At 51.1% G+C, this 18,151-nt stretch overlaps 1 protein-coding gene across 1 annotated transcript; it reads left to right on the top strand.

Annotated features, from left to right (window-relative positions):
* The first annotated feature begins 5,015 nt into the window (after positions 1 to 5,015).
* On the top strand, positions 5,016 to 14,854 carry LOC132087033 (serine/threonine-protein kinase PAK 3-like). The gene is made up of 13 exons (XM_059493059.1): positions 5,016 to 5,048; positions 5,382 to 5,504; positions 5,844 to 5,919; positions 5,963 to 6,027; positions 6,258 to 6,399; positions 8,548 to 8,611; positions 9,403 to 9,451; positions 10,713 to 10,822; positions 11,634 to 11,751; positions 12,580 to 12,679; positions 13,007 to 13,203; positions 13,535 to 13,669; positions 14,810 to 14,854. Exons 1-13 carry the CDS (start codon positions 5,016 to 5,018, stop codon positions 14,852 to 14,854), a joined length of 1,257 nt encoding a protein of 418 aa, XP_059349042.1.
* Positions 14,855 to 18,151: the final 3,297 nt, after the last annotated feature.

The raw sequence follows: 18,151 nt of genomic DNA, 5'->3' as shown, positions 1-18,151 counted from the left end.
ACCTCCAACTGTGTTGTCAGTCCAGGCCTGAGCATCCTGCAGCAATCAGTGGCAGCTTTGGTTGCTTCAGTGCAAAGCTTTGGTGCAGTGCAGAGCGGCAAGTTTCTGAGCAGGCAGCACTTTCTCTTTGTGGTTGAAGATGCTGAGGCCTGGAGTTCTGCCATGACCTAGCGCTTCAGCCCAGCCACTGACACGTAGGAAATGCGGTCTGAACTCTCACATGCAGGCATCATTTTCCTGCCATTCTGACAGGGACTGTGAACTTGCCTTGGTGTCAAACTAGCTGTAGCGTGATGTCCTTTTGTACTGCTGGTGAGAAAGTGAGCCCCTTGTGCACAGTGTCTGTGCAGGCTCCCTGCTGCCAGCAGAGAGAGCGGTGCCAAGGCGCAGTTCACAGCCTTGTGAGGAACACAGGAGCCACCGTTGCTGCAGGGACTTGCCCATCTCCAAGCACTGTCTAAGGAGCTACAGTCTCTGCTTTGACTACACCCTTAACTTTGACATGACCCAAGTTTGCTGAGAATGCTGAGCAGCTCTGCATGGCAGAGACAAGGTCTGTGTCTGAAGGGCTGGAATGCAGTTCCTATTGGCTGCTCCCTAATGCTTGAAATCCTGAGGGGAAGCCTTTTGACCAGAGCTGAGCAGGGAACTGGTCCCTGCTTCCATTCTGAGACATTCAAAGCAACACAGGCTTAGTTGGTTACCCACATCAACAGCCGCACACAACAGCTTTTGCCTTCAGGTGAGCTGTGTGGCTGCTTGTTGCTTCTTGCAGCTCTCAGGAGCCAACTTTCCTGCTCCTTATTGCTTGTTTTCCTTTTTCTTTGTCCATTCCTTGCAGGCCCCGCTAGGAGAGCTTCTTGCCTCTCAGAACTCCTCGGCCCAGGCGGGAAAGGCAGAGAGGGAGCAGAGCACAGATAGAGTGTGCAGTGCCCAGGAGTTCAGGTGTGTGTTAAGCTTTCTCGCTTTCTCTGAGCAGGGTTGGGCATTGCTGGGCTTCAGGAGGTTGAGAGTCAGAGAAGAAATTTGGCTTTCTCATGGTTTGACTTGCTCAGCATAGACAGGGGAAGGCAATCTGTGGGCAGGTCTGGCTGCCTCCTGGGACTCACTTCTCCAACCTTGACAAAAAGTATGCTGAACTGGACCAGAGGAAAAGCAAGGGAGGTTCAGGCTGGGTTTACGGAAAGGAAACCTTTGAACTGCAGAGGCAGCAGAACAAGTGCCTCAAAGAGCTTGTGCAGATTCCACCCTTGGAAATTTGGAAACTCCAGCTGGATAGGGCCTTGAGCGGCCAGTCCAGATGCCATAGCTGACTCCAAGTGCTTGGAGCTGAAGATGGTCCTAGAGGCTCCCTGGGGTTCCTGCCAGGCTAAACCATCTTGGGATCCTTTGATTATTGGATTGGAAATTTGTACCCACGTTCTCGCCAGGCTATAGCTTGCGGGCTCTTTCCTTGTTGGGCTAGTGAAAGCAAGAGTAATTGTAGGAGTGCTCATCTGGACTTACCAGGCCTCTCTTAGCCAAAGAGGAACTTTTGCAAGTCCAGTATCCACTGTATCAGAGAGGAGCACTAGCAGGCAGGAAGCTGCTAAGCTGAGAGTACCTGAGCTTTCTGGAAATGTTTTGTGGCTTCTGAAAGCTAATTTGACTTCCTCCCTGGTGATTCTTTCACCTGCAGAAATGACAAAGAGAGATGGTGGTCTAGAGAGGGAATGCCAGCACTCTCTTGAGGTGGAAGTAGAGGGCTGTTGGAAGCCCCTGAGACCGCCCTGTGAGGGACATGGTGTGTAGTGCTGGTCTTGCAAGGAGACTGTGTTTCAATTAAAGGCTTGCTTGTCTGTCCCCTTGTTGTAGAGGGAAGGAGCTGGCTGCATTTGAGAGCAGGCGCCACTCCTCACGAGAGAGGGTGTTGCAAGTGGCAGCAGAGACAGCCGAGGAACCACAGCTTCCGAGGAACCTGCTGAAGGAAGAGGTTCCTCTGGCGGTGCCAAAGGTACGCTCACCTTATTCCTAGGCAGCACTTATGGGACAGGGAGCTGCCCCTGGCAAGAGCGCCCCAAAGGCTGCTTCTGGCAGCAAGCCAAGACTGAGACCGTGCTGTTGTTGTTCCCCTTGAAAAATGGTGCCCCCTCCACTTCCAGGTTTGCCGCCGGCAGCGGCCACCCCACAGGGGTCTGGAGAAGCTGCTCCAGGAGTTCTCTCGCCAAGGGCACACACTGCCCCGGCTGTGCAGAGAGAAGGCGGCGCAGGCACAAGAGAACGCTGCCCTGGAAGCCCGACTGGCAGCCACGGAGCGGGACCTACGAGGCCTTTCAGAGCAGCTGGCAGAGGCCAGGTAAGGGCAGGGAGGAGCACCTGGGTGCGACATTATTGAGGGTCTGGAATGACAAAGGGGGTGAGCATTAAGTCAGGATTTACTGCCTCCTGTTTGCACTGCAGATGTGTCTCTGTCTGAGAAGTGAAGAGACAGGAGAAAAAAGAAAAGGATACTGTGACCTGAGTGTTACTTTTCTGACAGCTCCAGCTGTCAAAGCTCTTCTGGGCGCCCGCCTGGGAGCCCCTTGCACATTCCTGGGCCAAGTGCAAAGCAAGCCATCTAGGCACTGACAGGAGTACTAGGGAAACTGTGCGGATGTTTGCTGATCTCAGGAATTTCCCGCAGGCTTTGGTTTCTCCTTCAGTGCATCTTAACTTCAATCTTTCCTTGCCAAGTAGTTTGACATGGCATTTCCAGAATTCAAGGCTCTTACATGTGAAGGTTATCAGTAGGCTGCTGATGCTTCAGGTGAAAGCTGCAGGGTTGAGCTGAAAATCTTGAGACCCTTCTGACATAACTCTTGTCAGTTATGGTGCAGGAACCTCAAGTTGCTTACAAGGAGCAGCAGAAGAAGGGAAAGGTCTTGTGGCTTCTCGACAATGTCCAGGGATTCTTGCTGAGCACTTGTCCACCCACCTCTGTTACCTGTCAAGGTCCTTAGGCAGCTCCCTTCTTAAAGAGTGTCAAGACATTCGGGCATTGCTGGCTCAGTTTACCAAAAATCAAGGGAGCAAGCATTCTTGTTCATGAAAATCCAGTAATTTAAATGGCAGGATACCTGACAGCCCTCCTCCAAGACATTGCTAATTCAGAGAAAACCTACTTCTGGTTTCTTACTCATACTTGTAGAAGGTGGAGCTTCCATCTATCATTCCTTTAGTCCCTTTGAGTCACTTTGAGAGCATCTGGTAAACAAAGTATCTCTACGTGCACTAGGAATAGCAGTAAACATTGAGGAGGCAGTGTTCAGGAGAACACTGGCTTCTGTCCCCCTGCAGAGTGACTTGGAAGGGCTGATGAGCTCAGGGCTCTGAGCACAGGCTGGGCTTTTGCTTGTTGGCAGAGACTTGGTGGGCGCAGCCACCCATGAGGAATGTGTCCGGCAACAGCAATTTGAGCACTGGCTGCTGAGATCAAACTCAGCTGGCCTTTCTGTGCTGGGCTAGGTCATGAGGAAAAGCTGGCCAACCACCTGGAGGTTGGCTGCTTTGCTATTTTAAGTAGCAGAAACAATCTTGCTGTAGCTGAGTTTCCATGCACGGCCTTTTCCATGCTCAGGATATGTAACTGAAGGCATGTCCAGCTGGAGCAACTGCCCCTGTGTGCCAGGAACAATTTCTCTTCATCTTCACACCTTGTAGGTCAGAGAAGGAGAGCCTGCAAAGCAGCCTGCTGCAGGCTCAGCAGCACGTATCGGAGCTGGAGATCACCAGGAGCCGTCTGGAAGCCCAAGTGCGCACAGCCACACGGGCCCAGGAGGTGATACTCGGTGAGAGCCTGGTGTGCTTTGTTTCTGGTGATGGCCCAGCCTAGTGCAGTTGCTCCAAAGGCAGCTCTGTCCACAGGGCTCCTGAGGAGGAAAGGAACTGAGCACAGGTCCCTCCTTGCCTGAAACTGAAAGGGCTTCAGGTCAGTAGAGTCTCTGCTAGTGCAGTCTCTGACTGTTGCCGTTTGTCATGTTTGCAGAGGATGTGAAGGGCCTCCGTCAGGAGCTGCAAGCTGTAAGATCTCTCAGCAAGCAGCAGTGTGAAGAAATGGCTCAAGAGCTCCTCTGGGCAGAAGAGCAGTGCTGCAAGGCTCTCAGACACTGGCAATCTGCTCAGGAAGAGGAAAAAAGGAAGCTCCAGCAAGAAATGGTAAGCGACAATACGTCCCGGAAGTTTTCAGGCAAGCTTGGTGGGCTGGCTTAGCAGAAGAGCAGCCTGGGTGACATGGCTGCAAGCATCTGCTGTAGGCTACACATTGCTGGGCCAGGCAGCAGAGGGCTTCAAGGGCTCCGACTAGAAAGCCTGTGAAGACCAAGACGATGGTGCCAGGATAGTACCTGCAGCCACGGTTTCAGGCTGGGTATAAGCCAAGTTCCCCAGAGAGCTGGATGGTCACCACCCAAAGCATGGCAGCGAAGGATCTTGCCCACAGCCTCGTGCCATGCAGCAGACGGCTGCTGACCTTGCTGCACTCTGCTGCCCCAGCAACTGGGTTCCTTGCATTCTGTCCTTCCACGGTGGACAGAGAGTCTCCCCTTTGGGCTCGAAGCATACGCAACAGGCCCCGTGTTGCTGGTATTCCAGCTGGTGGCCTGTCCTGTGACTAGGGCATCGGGGTGCTGGCTTCCTCCTCATCCTGCAGTCCACCTGCAGGTTTGCCTTGATCAAAGGGCTGTGGCACTTTGAGAACACAGCCTGTGAGAGCAGGCAGAAATCCTGAGCAGACAGGGGCTAGGAAACGGGCAGCCTTCAGAGTGGGGAAGGAAGGCGGAATCTCCTTTCCTTCCACCTGCTGACCCTCCTGTAAAGCTCCTGGTTAGAAGTGCTGGAGGGCACAAAGCCACTACTGGGGACTCTTCAGGGAGGGGGCTTGTGGGAGGGATGAAGCTGTCATTTTTTCTTTGGGGAGCACGGCTGGGACTTCATCTGGAAGTGTCTCTTCCTCTCATCAGAAGCAATGTCTGGAACGGCAGCACTTGGAGGCGCAGGCGATGCTGGAGGAACGGGAAAGCTTCCTGGCAGAGGTACAGAGGGAGCAGGAGAAAAGGCTGCTTGAGATGAAGCAGGATGTTGCCATCAGGCAACCCGAATAAGAAAAGATAGGAACCAGAGCCAGTCAAGAGGCAGCACAGAGTGTGAAAAGAGAGTTTGTGTGTTGCTTTGGTCTCCCCTGGGCTCCTTATGGGCACTGCTTGTCTGGACACTGTCTGTCTGAGCGGGACTGCCTCTTAGCCGGCCCGTGGTAAACATGAGGAGGAGAACAAAGTGTTTTTGGAAAGCGTGTGCACCTCAATCTTGCTTGCCACACGAGTGGTGTGTGGGACGTTAAAAGGCGTCTTCTCTTTGTTCCTGTGCAGCTCCAGGGTCAGAATGCTGCTCTCTTAGTCAAGGTGCACCAGCTGCAATGGGAGCTAGAGCAAAGGCGGCAGCAGCTGCAGCAGCTGAGGCAGCAGCTGAATGAGGAGTGTCTGAATGGGCAGGTGAGCCTGACCAGGCAGGCTGCAAGGGAAGGGCAGTGATGGAGGCATGAGCTGGACATCTCAGGAAAGGGGAGGCAAGGACTACTGCAGGCACTGGGAGCACAGAGCCGGGCAGGCTCCAGCGCTGTGCACCAGGAAGAAGAGTTGAGATGAAAGAGTGAGAGCTGGGTGGAGAAGCCTGCAGTACAGGCTGGCAGAACAAAGGCAGGTGAGTGAAAGAGCAGTAGGCACTGCAGTCATGCAACAAGTGGTCTCTGCTCTTCTCACCTTTCCCCTGCAGAGCAGCAGGTGGATGGGGGCGAGGCCCCTGACGGCCATGCTCTGTGGTCTGCATTGCAGCTCGCCAGCACGACACTTACTGGGCCACTGAAGCTCAGCTTTGCTGCCCTGGGCATCAAAGCTAGTGCTTTGGCTGGTGGGCCAGCAATCCTGTGAATGTATTTCTGCTGGCTTCTTAGTGCCCACTTTGTTTATTGAGGAGTTTGCTCAGGTGAACGTGGTGACCCCTGCACATTCTGAACAAGTTGTCCCTTTCCATGGTGCAGGTCTCAGAACAGGGTGAAATTTTAAGGTGTTCTTTCCCTTTCACCATCTCTACTATGGCTGGCTGTGACAAGCTGTAGTCTCTGCTTGTTTGGCTTTGACTTGTGCAGCCAAACACCAGTGTTGTTCCTGATGGCATGCCTGTGGAATGTGCCGTCAGGGGCATCTCTGCCAGCCACACTTCTGACACAAACAAATTTCTTGTCCCAGATGAACGAGGGCTCTGCCCTTGAAGGCGCCGCTGCAGCAGCAGCCTCCGAAGAAGCCTCCCCTCCGCAGCCTGAGAACTCGAGCAGGAGCAGCTCACCCCGCTCCTTCCAGGAGAGCGAGAAGCAGTGCCTGAGGCTGCTGAGTAGGTCCTGGGGATTCCTTGTGCAATCCAGCAGTGTATTATGGGGTGTGTGCCTCAGCATGAGCTGTAGCACCTCTTCCTCCTGACTCTGGTGTCGGGGAGACATTCTGGACTCCCTACAGGAGCCATTGTTGTGCTTGGAGGCAGCCAGGGAGCATTTTGGGGCACTCCTTTTGCCTTTGAGGGCAGCTGGGTGTGGGTGGCCTTTGCCTGAGGTTCCATGCGCACTAAAGGCAAAAGCAGGGATTGTTTCCGGAGCAGCAGAAGGCTGCAACCTAGCCAACGACTGAGTCAGCTTGTGTGTGCTGGTCTGGCCACATTGATCATAATAGTTGGCTTCCTAGATTGCCTTTAGACTGCATTTGGAGACAAAACACTTCAGAGAAAAAATTTGGCTGTGGGGCTGGTTTCATACTGGTGGTGTTTTCATGACTTCCACTATTCCTTCTACACTTTGCTTGGATAAAAATTCTTCATTTTTGTTAGTGTGACCTCCTTGGAAGGAGCATCAGGTGATAGCAAAACAACAGAGGAAGGGGTCTTTTCAGCACACCCCAAATGTTAAGAAATTGTATTCTTAGAACAATCCCTGGGAATCAGAGAGCAAGAGGTGTTTTCAAAGTGCAGCCAACAAAGAAAAACACAATTTGATTTTCCAATCCCCCTTGGATAGTTCAGTTGTATGCCTAGGGAGACGCATCAAGAGACACTTCTGTGTGGCAGGGCCAGATAAAACTGCCCTGCAGGCAATTCTCGGGATGAAGCCTGCATCCCCTCTGCTGCATGTTCCTCCAGTACAAGGCACTTTGTCAGGGCTAAAGCCCAGCCGGTGAATACTCTTGGGATAGTAAGGATTGGTCTCAATCCCTGCACTCTTGGAAAGCACAGCAAGGCCTTGGTGACTCTGCAGTACAACTCAGTTGCTCCTTGCAACTGGTCATAGCTGCCGGTGCAGTGCTGTCAGAGAATTAGAAGCGGGCAGGTACAGGACAGAGCCCAGTTTACTCAGTGTCGGCCATCAGCTGTAGGGACAAGAGGTGAATGGATCGACTCCTCCTTGGCTCTGAACTCAATGACACCCATGTTCTGTCTCGAGTGGGGTCAACAGCTTGTAGCAGTGCTGAGTCTGGCTCTGGCTTCTTCACAGTGCCTGTCAGAGGCCATTTGTGGGCTCTGCCCAGGTTTTTGTCATACCTGCCCTGCCACTGATGGCTGCTGTGGCTGCAGGAGCTGGAGCCTTCCTTAGCTGTGAGGTTTCAGCAGCCACCGCGTTGCTGCAGCTTGGCCTGGACTCGTCAGAGGATCAGCATCTCGTTTGTGCAGGTGTCTGAGCCACGGCAGCGCCTGAGGAGCGGCGCTGTCCTTGTTACCCGTCTGGGCTGTGCCCTTTGGGAAGATGGGGCACGTGGCTGGTGTCCAAGGGGCCGAGGGCAGTGCTAGTGACTGCTGCAGCCCAGGCTGAAGACATGGACTTGTTGTTCTTCACTAAATGGGGAATGGGCAAAATCATCTTCAGAACTTAGCCTGCTCATAAAAGAAGAGGGTCCTAATTCTTACAGCCATTGTTCTTGGATGTAGCACAGCATGAGCTGCTGTTCTCTGAAAATGTCAAGGCATTCTTCAGGCAAACTGCTGAGAGGTAGAGGAAATCCCCTCCTCTCCTGGATTTCACTTTGCCATATTCCTTCAGCTCTGCAAAAAGCAGCTGTTGATAAAACTTCATCCCAGATCGCAGGGTGCATTGAAATCTTGGAATTATGAAACCTTTTGTTGAACCTCACAAGAGAGTGTTATCTCCCACAACAAGGAAGGGTCCTGATTTTTCAGCCCTCCTTCCCCTTTGTGGACCCACAACCACTTGCCACGGTGCCAGTTCTCTTCTGGTCTCTGTCTGCTCTGACGCTTTCTCCGTGGGCTTAGTCTCCTCTTCAAAGGAGTGTGCAGAATCAGACTCTGTGCAGGCCACGTGTGTTACAGAGCTGCCTGTCTTCTTACTGCGGCTGCTCTTGTTGTTGTTCTTGTTGACACTGTTGCTAGCCAAGCGACCAGAAATTGCTCCGCGCCGCAGAAAGTGGAGCTGAGATTCTGATCCACTGGAAGTCAGGATCTCTGTTTTGAAGTTTGCTTCTTGCATTTTCTTTCTTTCAGGGAGTGTGGTGAGCGTGGCAGATCCAGAAGAGAAATACACTGGATGGAAAATTATTGGCAGAGGGTGAGTTCAGCCATGCTTACTCCTCCAGAACCATGGGTCACGTAGGTGGCTGCTGGAATATCCAGAGGGAAGTCAGGCAAGCTGCAAGCATCTTCAGACCCTGGCTTTAGATTGTCCCTGTCTCAGTACTGGTCACAAGGCATCAGCAAAGATAACTGCATGCTGGCAACCAATGTCTTGCCTGCCTCAAGGAGGCACTTGCCTGTCCCTCAAGTGTGTGGCACGAGATTCCTTATTTTCCCAGCAGACACGGTGTTGCATGATTCCAAATAATATGGCCCCACAACTGAAGGAAGAAAAAACTGAGAGAGCAGCTTCCCACCTGACAGCCGTCAGACAGCAGCTCTCAGCAGAATTTCTTTCCAATATTTTGCTGAACACAACTTTCAGTGCTCAGGACAATAAGACAGGCTGTGTGGTGCTGCCTGAGTTTGGCAGACAGAATCAAAAGAGAGCTCTGAGTCCAAGAGGACTCTGTGTGTTTCATTGCTTGGAAAGGCACACCACACACACAAGCACAAAAAGGAAGAGGCAAAGCAAACCCTCACATCCATAGTCTGGTGTGTACATTTGAGATTTGTAGCAGCTCTTTTTTCTTCCTGTTGGACCCAGCTTTGCTCTTGGACAAGCTGCATGGCAGAGGGTTGCTGGGCTGCTGTGGTATTGTCTGAAGGGTAGACAAAGGCTGGTGTTTGAGGGACACTCCAGGCAGCAGAGAGCTCCTGCCTGGGCTGCCTTTTGCTTCTCAGCACTGAACAGCTTCTCTGTTCTTGCTGCTGTTCTGTTCCTAGGGGTTTTGGAACCACTTATAAGGCCTTGGACGCTGCCACAGGACAAGCGGTAAGTGCCAACAGCCCTTGCAGATTTTGCAGCTCTTGAGCGCTTTCCCTTGGGATGTGATCTGTGGCCAGAGCGTTGTGTTACCTGTCTTTGCTGCAAAGGCTGCCTAGAGGCAGGCTGAAAAATGCATTTTGGACAGACTTTGTCTCGCATTCTGAATCAGTGTGAGGATGGCAGTGGTGTCTTTCCAAGAAGGCCATGCTATCTTGGACTGCCTGGATAAGTGTGCAGAGATTAGCTGATGGTAGCAGCCGTCATTCTGGCCCAATTCCTCTTATGCCGCGGTTCAGACACAGATAGGATTTGCCATTGTTTCCCAGCACGAGGTACCCTTTGAAAAGATCTAAAGAAGGAAAGGCCTTGTCTGGAGCGCAGTTTTGCCTTTCAGTCCTGGGGAGCCTGGGTCTCACACACACACAGACACTCGCACACGGATCAGTGAGAAGAAGCTGATGAAGAGCCTTAAGTAATACCGCCTTGTGTTGGTCCTTTGTTGCTGACATTCCATTACAGAGATGCTATTTGTACTGAACTGACATGCTGATGTCAGTTGGAGAGTCCCATGCTCTTTGGGGCTAAACATTCAGAGTCCTGAATTCTCCTTTCTGGCTCTCAGCAAATACAACTCCATCTTCCTGGTGGCTCCTTACCCACCTGCAGTGCTGTGCTCAGCAACTGCACTTGGAGGGATGTCTACAAGGAGTCTGAAAGCCCTAAGCCCTGCTTATCACCTGGAGTGCATCAGTAGTGGTCCACAGAAAGGATTCTTCATTTTTTAACACACTCAATAATTACACATCTAAACCGTGTTGAGGAATGTTCTTCAGAGATGCAAAATCCAGAAGAAGTTAGGATGTGCTAGGATGTTAACTTTCCTTTGAGTTGCCTTGGAGTTGTTCTTTGTCAGACAGCATTTTCTCTGTAATGGATTGGTGCATTTACTTTGGAGCACAATCAAGAATGGCAGCAGTTTCTGAAACACTGATCAAATCCCCTAGAAATGCTAACCTGTTTTCCACAAGTTGATTTCATTTCACAGAAGCAAAATTCCTTTGGCTTGCAAAACGCGTGTAAATGATAACAGTAGTGGTAAAGGAGGCCTCGCGGAGGAGTCTGCAAGGGCTGAGAGTGCTGTTAGCACATTGTGGCTGATGCTTTAGAGTCCCTTTTCGCCGAGGTGACAAGGCATCCTGGCCCGTGAGTGCACGGAGGAAGAGGCTCTTGTAACGTCTGTTCCTAATGGCTTTCAACGTCATTGTAGGTGGCCGTAAAGGAAATTGATCTCCAGCACCAGCGCTGCAAGGAAGTATTGAAAGAAATCCTGGTCATGAGGGAAATGAGGAACCCCAATATTGTCACCTACCTAGAAAGGTAAGTAGTTCTGTATTTTTATGGGAATGTCAGTTTCCATACTTGCCAGGCAAAGGTTTCAAGCACTTTGCTCAGTGGCAGAAAATTGATCTTGCTATGAACATCAGTCCACTCCTGTATGAGGCATGGGAGGAGATGGCATTCTTCTGGTTCCTGGCAGAAATAGCTTAAAGATTGTTCTCAGAAACCTGTCTCTCTTACTAAGCCAGCAGCCTCTGTGTTCACTTGCTGAATGTTCCTTTGCTGTTTTGGGGCATGATTTCTTCTTCTGAGTGTCGGAAGAGAAGTGCTGAGAAAGCATCACAGAAATTATTTCCCTTGTGCTGTTCCCACTATTTTCCATTGCCTTGCATGCCAAAAGAGACACACTATTTGCCGGGTTTGAGGTAGTTTTATCCTGTTTGTGACTGTCCTTTATGCAAGGCTTCCCAAAGGGTGTTGGCAGTGCTGCACCTCCACCTCCCCTGTGAAAAAGCTGTGAAAACTGTGTCTCCTTGCTGTTGGAGTGAATGGTGCAATTTGTTATGAAGACAATGAAGCAGCTGCTGGGATGTAGCCGCTTCCAGATCTGCCTCTGCTATCACAAACTGCCGTTTTCCCCTGCTTGCCCCCTAAGCCGTCTCCTTTCCCACGGGTGTGCAATTAGATGGCACAGATTGCAAGCCCTGGATAGCCTGGGTGGAGCGTGTCTCCATTTTATTCCGTCTTCATTTCCCAGTGACCTGGAAGCAAAACTCAGCTGTAGTCTTTTCATCCGTATGGCAATTTAGCTGTGCCCATTCAGCTCTACACTGTTGTTTTCATCTTCCAGCTACCTTGTCAATGAGTTTGTCCTGCTGGTGTTGGAGTACATGGATGGAGGCTCTTTAGCAATAGTGATCAGCGAGAAAAGGATGGCTGTAGGACACATGGCAACTGTCTGTCAGGAGGTAAGGGATCCTGCTTGTGCTTGGCATGCCTTGGACAGCATCATAGTTCAAAAGCGCTGCTACGTGAGTGATTCCGTGCTCAGAGCTTTCTTGCTGTGCTGCTCTTTTGCTTCAGAGAAGAAGGAGCATCTGGACGGAAGTGCCTGCCAGTGTCCCTGCCCTTACTATAGTCTGCTCTTTATCTGCTTTTGGCCTCTGTGCTCTCTGTCTCTTTTTGATTTTTCAATTTTTTTTTATCTGTTCTGCACTTTGCCCCTCCAAGTCTTCGCCCAGAGCCTTTCTGCATTGCCTTCTTTGCCTGTAAGCGCAAAGATGCCGCTGTGCGAGTTTTAAACCAACAGCAAAGGTCAAGAGAGGCTCATCTCTCATGGGTCTCAGCTTCAAAGGAGGGCATGGCACCCACCACGGTGCTTGCTGCTGAAAACTGACAAATGACTTGAAATGTCTTTCAAATCTGCTGACCAGGCAGCCTTACAGCCCTTTACCTCCAGTCTCCCAGCTGACAGTGATGCCCTTGGTACCCAAAGCAGGGACTTTTCCTCTTTTGGCCAACCGTTGTTTGTCCTCTGAATGGGGAGAGCGCATCCGCTGCAGCAGCGGTCATTCTGACTGGCTTTGCAGGGGACAGTCTCGAGCAGCAACTGCTCTTTCCCCCTCAAAGCCAATATGCCTTGCCTTAGAGAGATCCTGCTCTCCCAGGGTTGCAGCAGCAAGCTCTTCCTCTTGCCAGCACTCACTGCTCCTCTGAGATCCATGAATCTTCAGGAGCACACGATGAAATCAGATCAGGCTAACTTTTGGCCTCCTGTTTCTTTTATTCTCTCTCAGTGCCTGAAAGGCCTGGCTTTCCTTCATGCCAACCAGGTGATCCACAGAGACATCAAAAGTGACAACATCCTTCTGGGCCGGGATGGCTCCGTCAAGTTGGGTGGGTATTCTTGCTCAGGGCACAGCTGTAGGCTGCTGGGAGTCTAAAAGAGCAACAAGTATCAAGAGGAACTGTGGTTTGTGTGTGTCCCTTCCAGAGGGAGGGAGGCCACAGTGGAAACCTTCAGTGTAGATGAGGAAAAGCCACCACCCTGGGAATGGTGGTGGGTTTGTTAAATGGACAATTGCTAGTTTCCTTGGCTGCAGCCCTGAGGAAAGAGAGCACAGCTGCTTTTCCAGCTAGATTCAGTACTACATTCTGAGACTTAGAGTGAGGAAATCTTTTCCTTGGTTTCCTACTTGAAGCAGTGTTTGTTTTTCTCCTCAGCTGATTTTGGCCTCTGTGCTCTGCTCACACCTGAGCAGAGTAAACGGAGGTCGATGGTGGGGACAACTTGCTGGATGGCACCCGAGGTGGTGAGAAAAGAGCCTTACGGTCCCAAAGTGGACACCTGGTCCCTTGGCATCGTGGGAATTGAAATGGCCAGAGGAGAGGCTCCTTATGTTTGGGAGACCAGTGACAGGGTAAGGTGCAAATATGCTTCAGAATTCAGTATCCTTCTGGTCTGTCTCCATTAGACTAAATCCCATTCCCGCAGCTTGGATGAGTTCCAAGAAGGTCCACTTCTAAAAATGTCCCTGCAGCTCACATCAGCTGTCAAGGCAAGACCTGTTGCCCCTTGGAATAGCTGGAGTTGCACTGGGGCCTTTCTACTTTTGGGGAAGAAGGCTCATCTCTAACCATCTGCTAGGCAAGAAATTGCCACTGCAGACTGGGGCTTAAAAGACGGGGTCTAGGTGAGCACTGAAGGCTGTGGAAGAATCACGTAGAGTCTTGTGTTTCCTTTCACTTCAGGCTAACCACCTGATAGGCACGCAAGGCATACCAGATGTGCACAAGCTCAGCCTACCCCCTGCCTTGTGTGAATTTCTGGGCTGCTGCCTGCAGATGGATGTGGACAGGAGAGGCTCTGCTAAGGAACTTCTGCAGGTACAAGGCAAAGGGGCTGCTCCCTGTCTGGGTTTGCCCCTCGGCCCAACTCCAGGGAATCAGATGGGCCCCCCACAGGGTAATCTCTGCTCTGGCTGCTTTTCAAATGAGAACCAAATAGGATCCAAGACTAGTTAAGGTTAGAAGGGAGTGGTGGAGGTCATCTAGTCCAAAGCCCCTGCCAATAGATCAGGTTGCCCAGAGCCCCAGCTCACCTGACCTGGAATGCTGACAGCGATGGGGCACCTCCCAGCTCTCTGGGCAGCCTGAGGCAGTGTTTCAGCACTCTCCTCATAAGGAGTTTCTTCCTTAGAGCCTATCTGAATTGACTGTCTTTTAGTTTAAAACCATTCTCCCTTGTTCTCTTGCAATTGGCCCTGCTAATAGATATGTCCCCATCTTTCTTCTAAGCCCCTTCAAATATTGAAAGGTGTCCTTGGAGACCTTGCCCTTCTGCAAGCTAAACAAGCCCAATTCTCACAGCCGTTCCTCAGAGGAGAGCTCCCACCTTCTGGTCATTGCTGAGGCCCCCTTTTGCTCTCGGCTGCTGTTTTCAGGTTTAGTTGGTAGCAAAGGAACTGAAGTACTACAGTGCTGGGGAAGGAGGCCTGCAGTGGGGCTTGAAGAACACAACATAAGCACTCCCTGCCAAGCGGTTCTAGATTGGTCTGTGGGAAGGTGGGACCTTTGGGGGGGACTGACTGAGCATCCAAGGGCATCCAGTTTGTCCTTCCTGCCCCACTCTTAGAGGTTTCTGCCAGCCAAAGAGGGACAGCTGAGCAGGATTTGTGCCAGCCTCACGTGCTGCCTGGCCCGCTCAAGTAGATGAGAACCACTGCAGCTTTGCTGCCACCTTTTGTGGCAGACAGGCAGCTGGCGACGGCGCCACTTCCTCGGCTCTCCCTGCCGTGAAGGAAGATGCCAGCCAGGCCAGGAGGAGGGGGGCATGCCAAGGCAGACACTGCTCTCCTTGCAAGCCAGAGCTGAGTCCATCTGCGCTCTGCCCCTTCTGTCTGTGTGTTTCTGGGCCCTAGAAGAACCCAGCTTGACCCTGTTAGAAGCTCAGTTGGAAAATACTGGTTCCTTCTCCCTTGGTCTCTTTTAATTTGGTTGCTTTGGTTTCTTTTTCCCTTTGGGCAGCATCCATTTCTCAAGCTAGCGGAGCCTCTCTTCAGCCTCCTCTGAGAGCCTGATTGCTGTCATCCCTGCAGCAAAGTAATGCAGGAAGCAGAGGAGATGACAAGGACCACTTCAGCACGTAGAGAACGGAGCCTCTGAGAACAGGCAGGAATCCTGAGGAGAGAGGGCCCAGCAAACAGACAGACTGAGACAGAGTGGGAAAAGAAGGTGCCACCTCCTTTTCTCCCATCTGCTCATCCTCCTTCTAAATTTCTGCTTAGGACAGCATAGCTGGAGGGCACAAAGTCACTAGTGATGTGCAGATTTGAGCAAGGCAGGAGTGGCATTGCAGGCGTGAAGGGAATGGGAGGGCCAGAGCTGTGTCTCAGGAGGAGGGAGCTCCCACAGGATGCCACCAGCAGAGCCGGGCTAGAGCTGTGGGAGACGGCTGGATGTTCCCAGCTGCGGAGGAGGCGCCTGAAGCGGCTGGGAACATCCTGTGCATTCTTTGACCCATGGAGCAGGGTGCTGCATGTGTGCTTATTTGGCCAAATTGATCAGAATAGTTGGCTTCCTGGTTTCCCTTTAGACTCCTGACGTGTTGGCAGTCACTGGAAACAAAATACTTCAGAGAAATGGATTGGCTTTGGGGCTGGTTTCATACTGGTGTTGTATCAGGACTGTTTCATGACTTCAACTATTCCTCCTACAGATCACTTGGGCCCCCACCAAGCACATCTCCACTCCAGGTGCTTTTCAAAGGAAAGGAAGGAAAGAGGCAGTGAATCAATGGGAGAAGTGGAGCACATGACCAGGAGCACTTCCGGATTCCTTTCTCCAATCAATGCCAGCTCGGAGCCAACCTTTTTTTTTTTTTTTAATGGCGGACAAGACCATGTCCCTGCACTGATCTGTGCTGCGGAACAGGGTCTCATAGCTAGGCCACAGAGCTGGGCTGCGGAGCTGTGCCGCGGAGCTGTGTCACGGAGCAGGGCCTCGTAGCTGGGCCGTGGAGCTGTGCCGCAGAGCTGTGCCGCGGAGCCGGGCCTCCCAGCTGGGCCGCGGAGTTGTGCTGCGGTGCTGTGCCGCAGAGCCGTGCCACGGAGCTGGGCCTCGGAGCTGGGCCGCGGAGCCGTGCCGCGGAGCTAGGCCGCGGAGCTAGGCCGTGTAGCTGTGCCACGGAGCTGTGCTGCGGAGGTGAGCTTCGGAGCTGTGCCGCGGAGTTGTGTCGTGGAGCTGTACTGTGGAGCTGTGCTTTGCTCCCTTCCCTGCATTCTGCATCCCTCAAAGAGTCTCTGTTACTACATTAGCAGCTCTGCAGTGCCGACTTGCTGCTGGAGAACTCCTGGAACTCTGAAACCCCAGATTTCTAAATCCTTGAATTTCCAAATCTCTGCATTCTTAAATCCCTGGACTCCTGTAACCTCGGATTTTGGAATCCTTGGATTCCTAAACTCTCGGATTTCCTGAATCCCCGGATTCCTGAACCTCCTGATTTTGAATCCCCTGCCGTCTGGTTGTTTCTGAGGTGTTTGTTAACAATGGTTTCTACAAGATCAAAAGCTGTGGCTGGTGTAAGTGATCAAGTTGGGCCCTCCAAAAAGGACGTGAGTGTACAGACCTACCCCTGCCCAGAATGTTTGAGTTTATTGGTGGCATCAGGGAGTGCTGTGGAGGAGAACCGCTTACGCTGCGAACAAGTGAATGACCTCCTTCTAATGGTGGCTGAGCTTAGGGAGGAAGTTGAAAGATTAAGGAGTATTAGTGAAAGTGAAAGGCAGATAGATTGGTGGAGTTCAGCCCTATCATCTTTAAGGGAGGTTACTAATCAAGAGACTGAGGACTTATATGCCTCCCATTCTCAGATGACAGAAGGGCATTTGGTGGATGAAGAGGAGTGGAAATGGGTCCCTGTGCGGGGTGGTAAAAATGAAAAGACCTGCCCCCCTCCATCATCCAGCCAAGTACCATTACAAAACAGGTATGAGATATTGGATCCAGAGATACAACTAGATGGTTTAGGAGAGAATTGTCTGCCTAGTGAACCTCCTAATTATGTTTCACCTGCAACACGAATTATTACCTCTAGTACCAAGAAGAAAAGAAGGGTAATTGTCGTAGGTGATTCCCTCCTGAAAGGAACTGAAGGCCCTGTATGTCGACCAGACCCATCCCACAGGGAAGTTTGTTGCCTCCCTGGGGCCCGGGTACAAAATATTACTGAGAGACTTCCTGGACTGATTCAGCCCTCTGATTATTATCCACTGCTGACACTTCAGGCTGGCAGTGATGAGATCGAGAAGAGGAGCATTAAGGCAATCAGGAAGGACTTTAAGGTACTGGGTCAGGTAATTGACAAGGCAGGAGCACAGGTAGTGATGTGCTCAGTCCCTCTGGTGGCGGAGGATAATGATGAAAGAAACAGAAGAATCCGTATCATTAACAAGTGGCTTAAGGGTTGGTGTCATCAACATAAGTTTGGATTTTATGATCATGGCGAAACTTTTACAGCATCTTCTTTGCTGGAATCAGATGGGGTACACCTCTCCGTTAAGAGCAAAAGGATTTTAGCTCATGAACTGGCAGACCTCATTGAGAGAGCTTTAAACTAAGCTTGAAGGGGGAAGGGGAACCAGCTGAGCTAACTGGAAACAGGCCCAAGAATTGCAAGCGTAAGATAGGGGTGAACTCAGTTGCCCAGATGAGGTGCATGTATACCAATGCACGCAGTTTGGGCAATAAACAAGAAGAGCTGGAGGCCATGGTACAACTGCAAAGCTATGATGTAGTTGCCATCACGGAAACGTGGTGGGATGACTCATATAACTGGAGTACTACATTGGCTGGATACAGACTCTTCAGGAGAGATAGAAAAGGAAGAAGAGGAGGTGGCGTAGCTCTTTATGTTAAGCAAACCTTCGATGCCATTGAAATTGAAACAAAGGAAGAAGGTGTTGAATGTTTATGGATAAGAATCAAGGGGAAGGCCAATAACGCCGACATCATATTGGGAGTCTGTTATCGTCGACCCGATCAAGAAGAAGAAGTAGACGATTTATTCTATAAGCAGTTGTGCAATATTTCTAGATCATCAACCCTTGTTCTTGTTGGTGATTTTAATCTACCAGATATCTGCTGGGAACTTAATACAGCAGTAAAGAGGCACTCCAGAAAATTCTTAGAATCTATGGAGGATAACTTTTTGTTACAGCTGGTAGATGAACCCACCAGGGAAGGGACTACATTAGATCTGTTATGGGAGATGTGATGGTTGGAGGTCGTTTGGGGCAGAGTGACCATGAATTAATAGAGTTTTCAATACTTGGCGATATTAGGAAGAGCACCAGTATAACTCGTACATTG

The sequence above is a fragment of the Ammospiza nelsoni genome, chromosome Z, assembly GCF_027579445.1.
Source record: "Ammospiza nelsoni isolate bAmmNel1 chromosome Z, bAmmNel1.pri, whole genome shotgun sequence".
NCBI classification, from domain to species: Eukaryota; Metazoa; Chordata; class Aves; order Passeriformes; family Passerellidae; genus Ammospiza; species Ammospiza nelsoni.
This window is presented reverse-complemented; position numbering and strand designations above follow the sequence as displayed.

What these genes read in the sequence shown, in the direction of transcription:
- LOC132087033 (XM_059493059.1), top strand. Translation starts at nt 5,016, where the DNA reads ATGCTGGAGGAACGGGAAAGCTTCCTGGCAGAG. An exon ending in AGGAGTGTCTGAATGGGCAG is followed by an intron (nt 5,505 to 5,843) that starts GTGAGCCTGACC and finishes TCTGCATTGCAG; the next exon opens with CTCGCCAGCACGACACTTAC. An exon ending in TGGAAAATTATTGGCAGAGG is followed by an intron (nt 8,612 to 9,402) that starts GTGAGTTCAGCC and finishes TTCTGTTCCTAG; the next exon opens with GGGTTTTGGAACCACTTATA.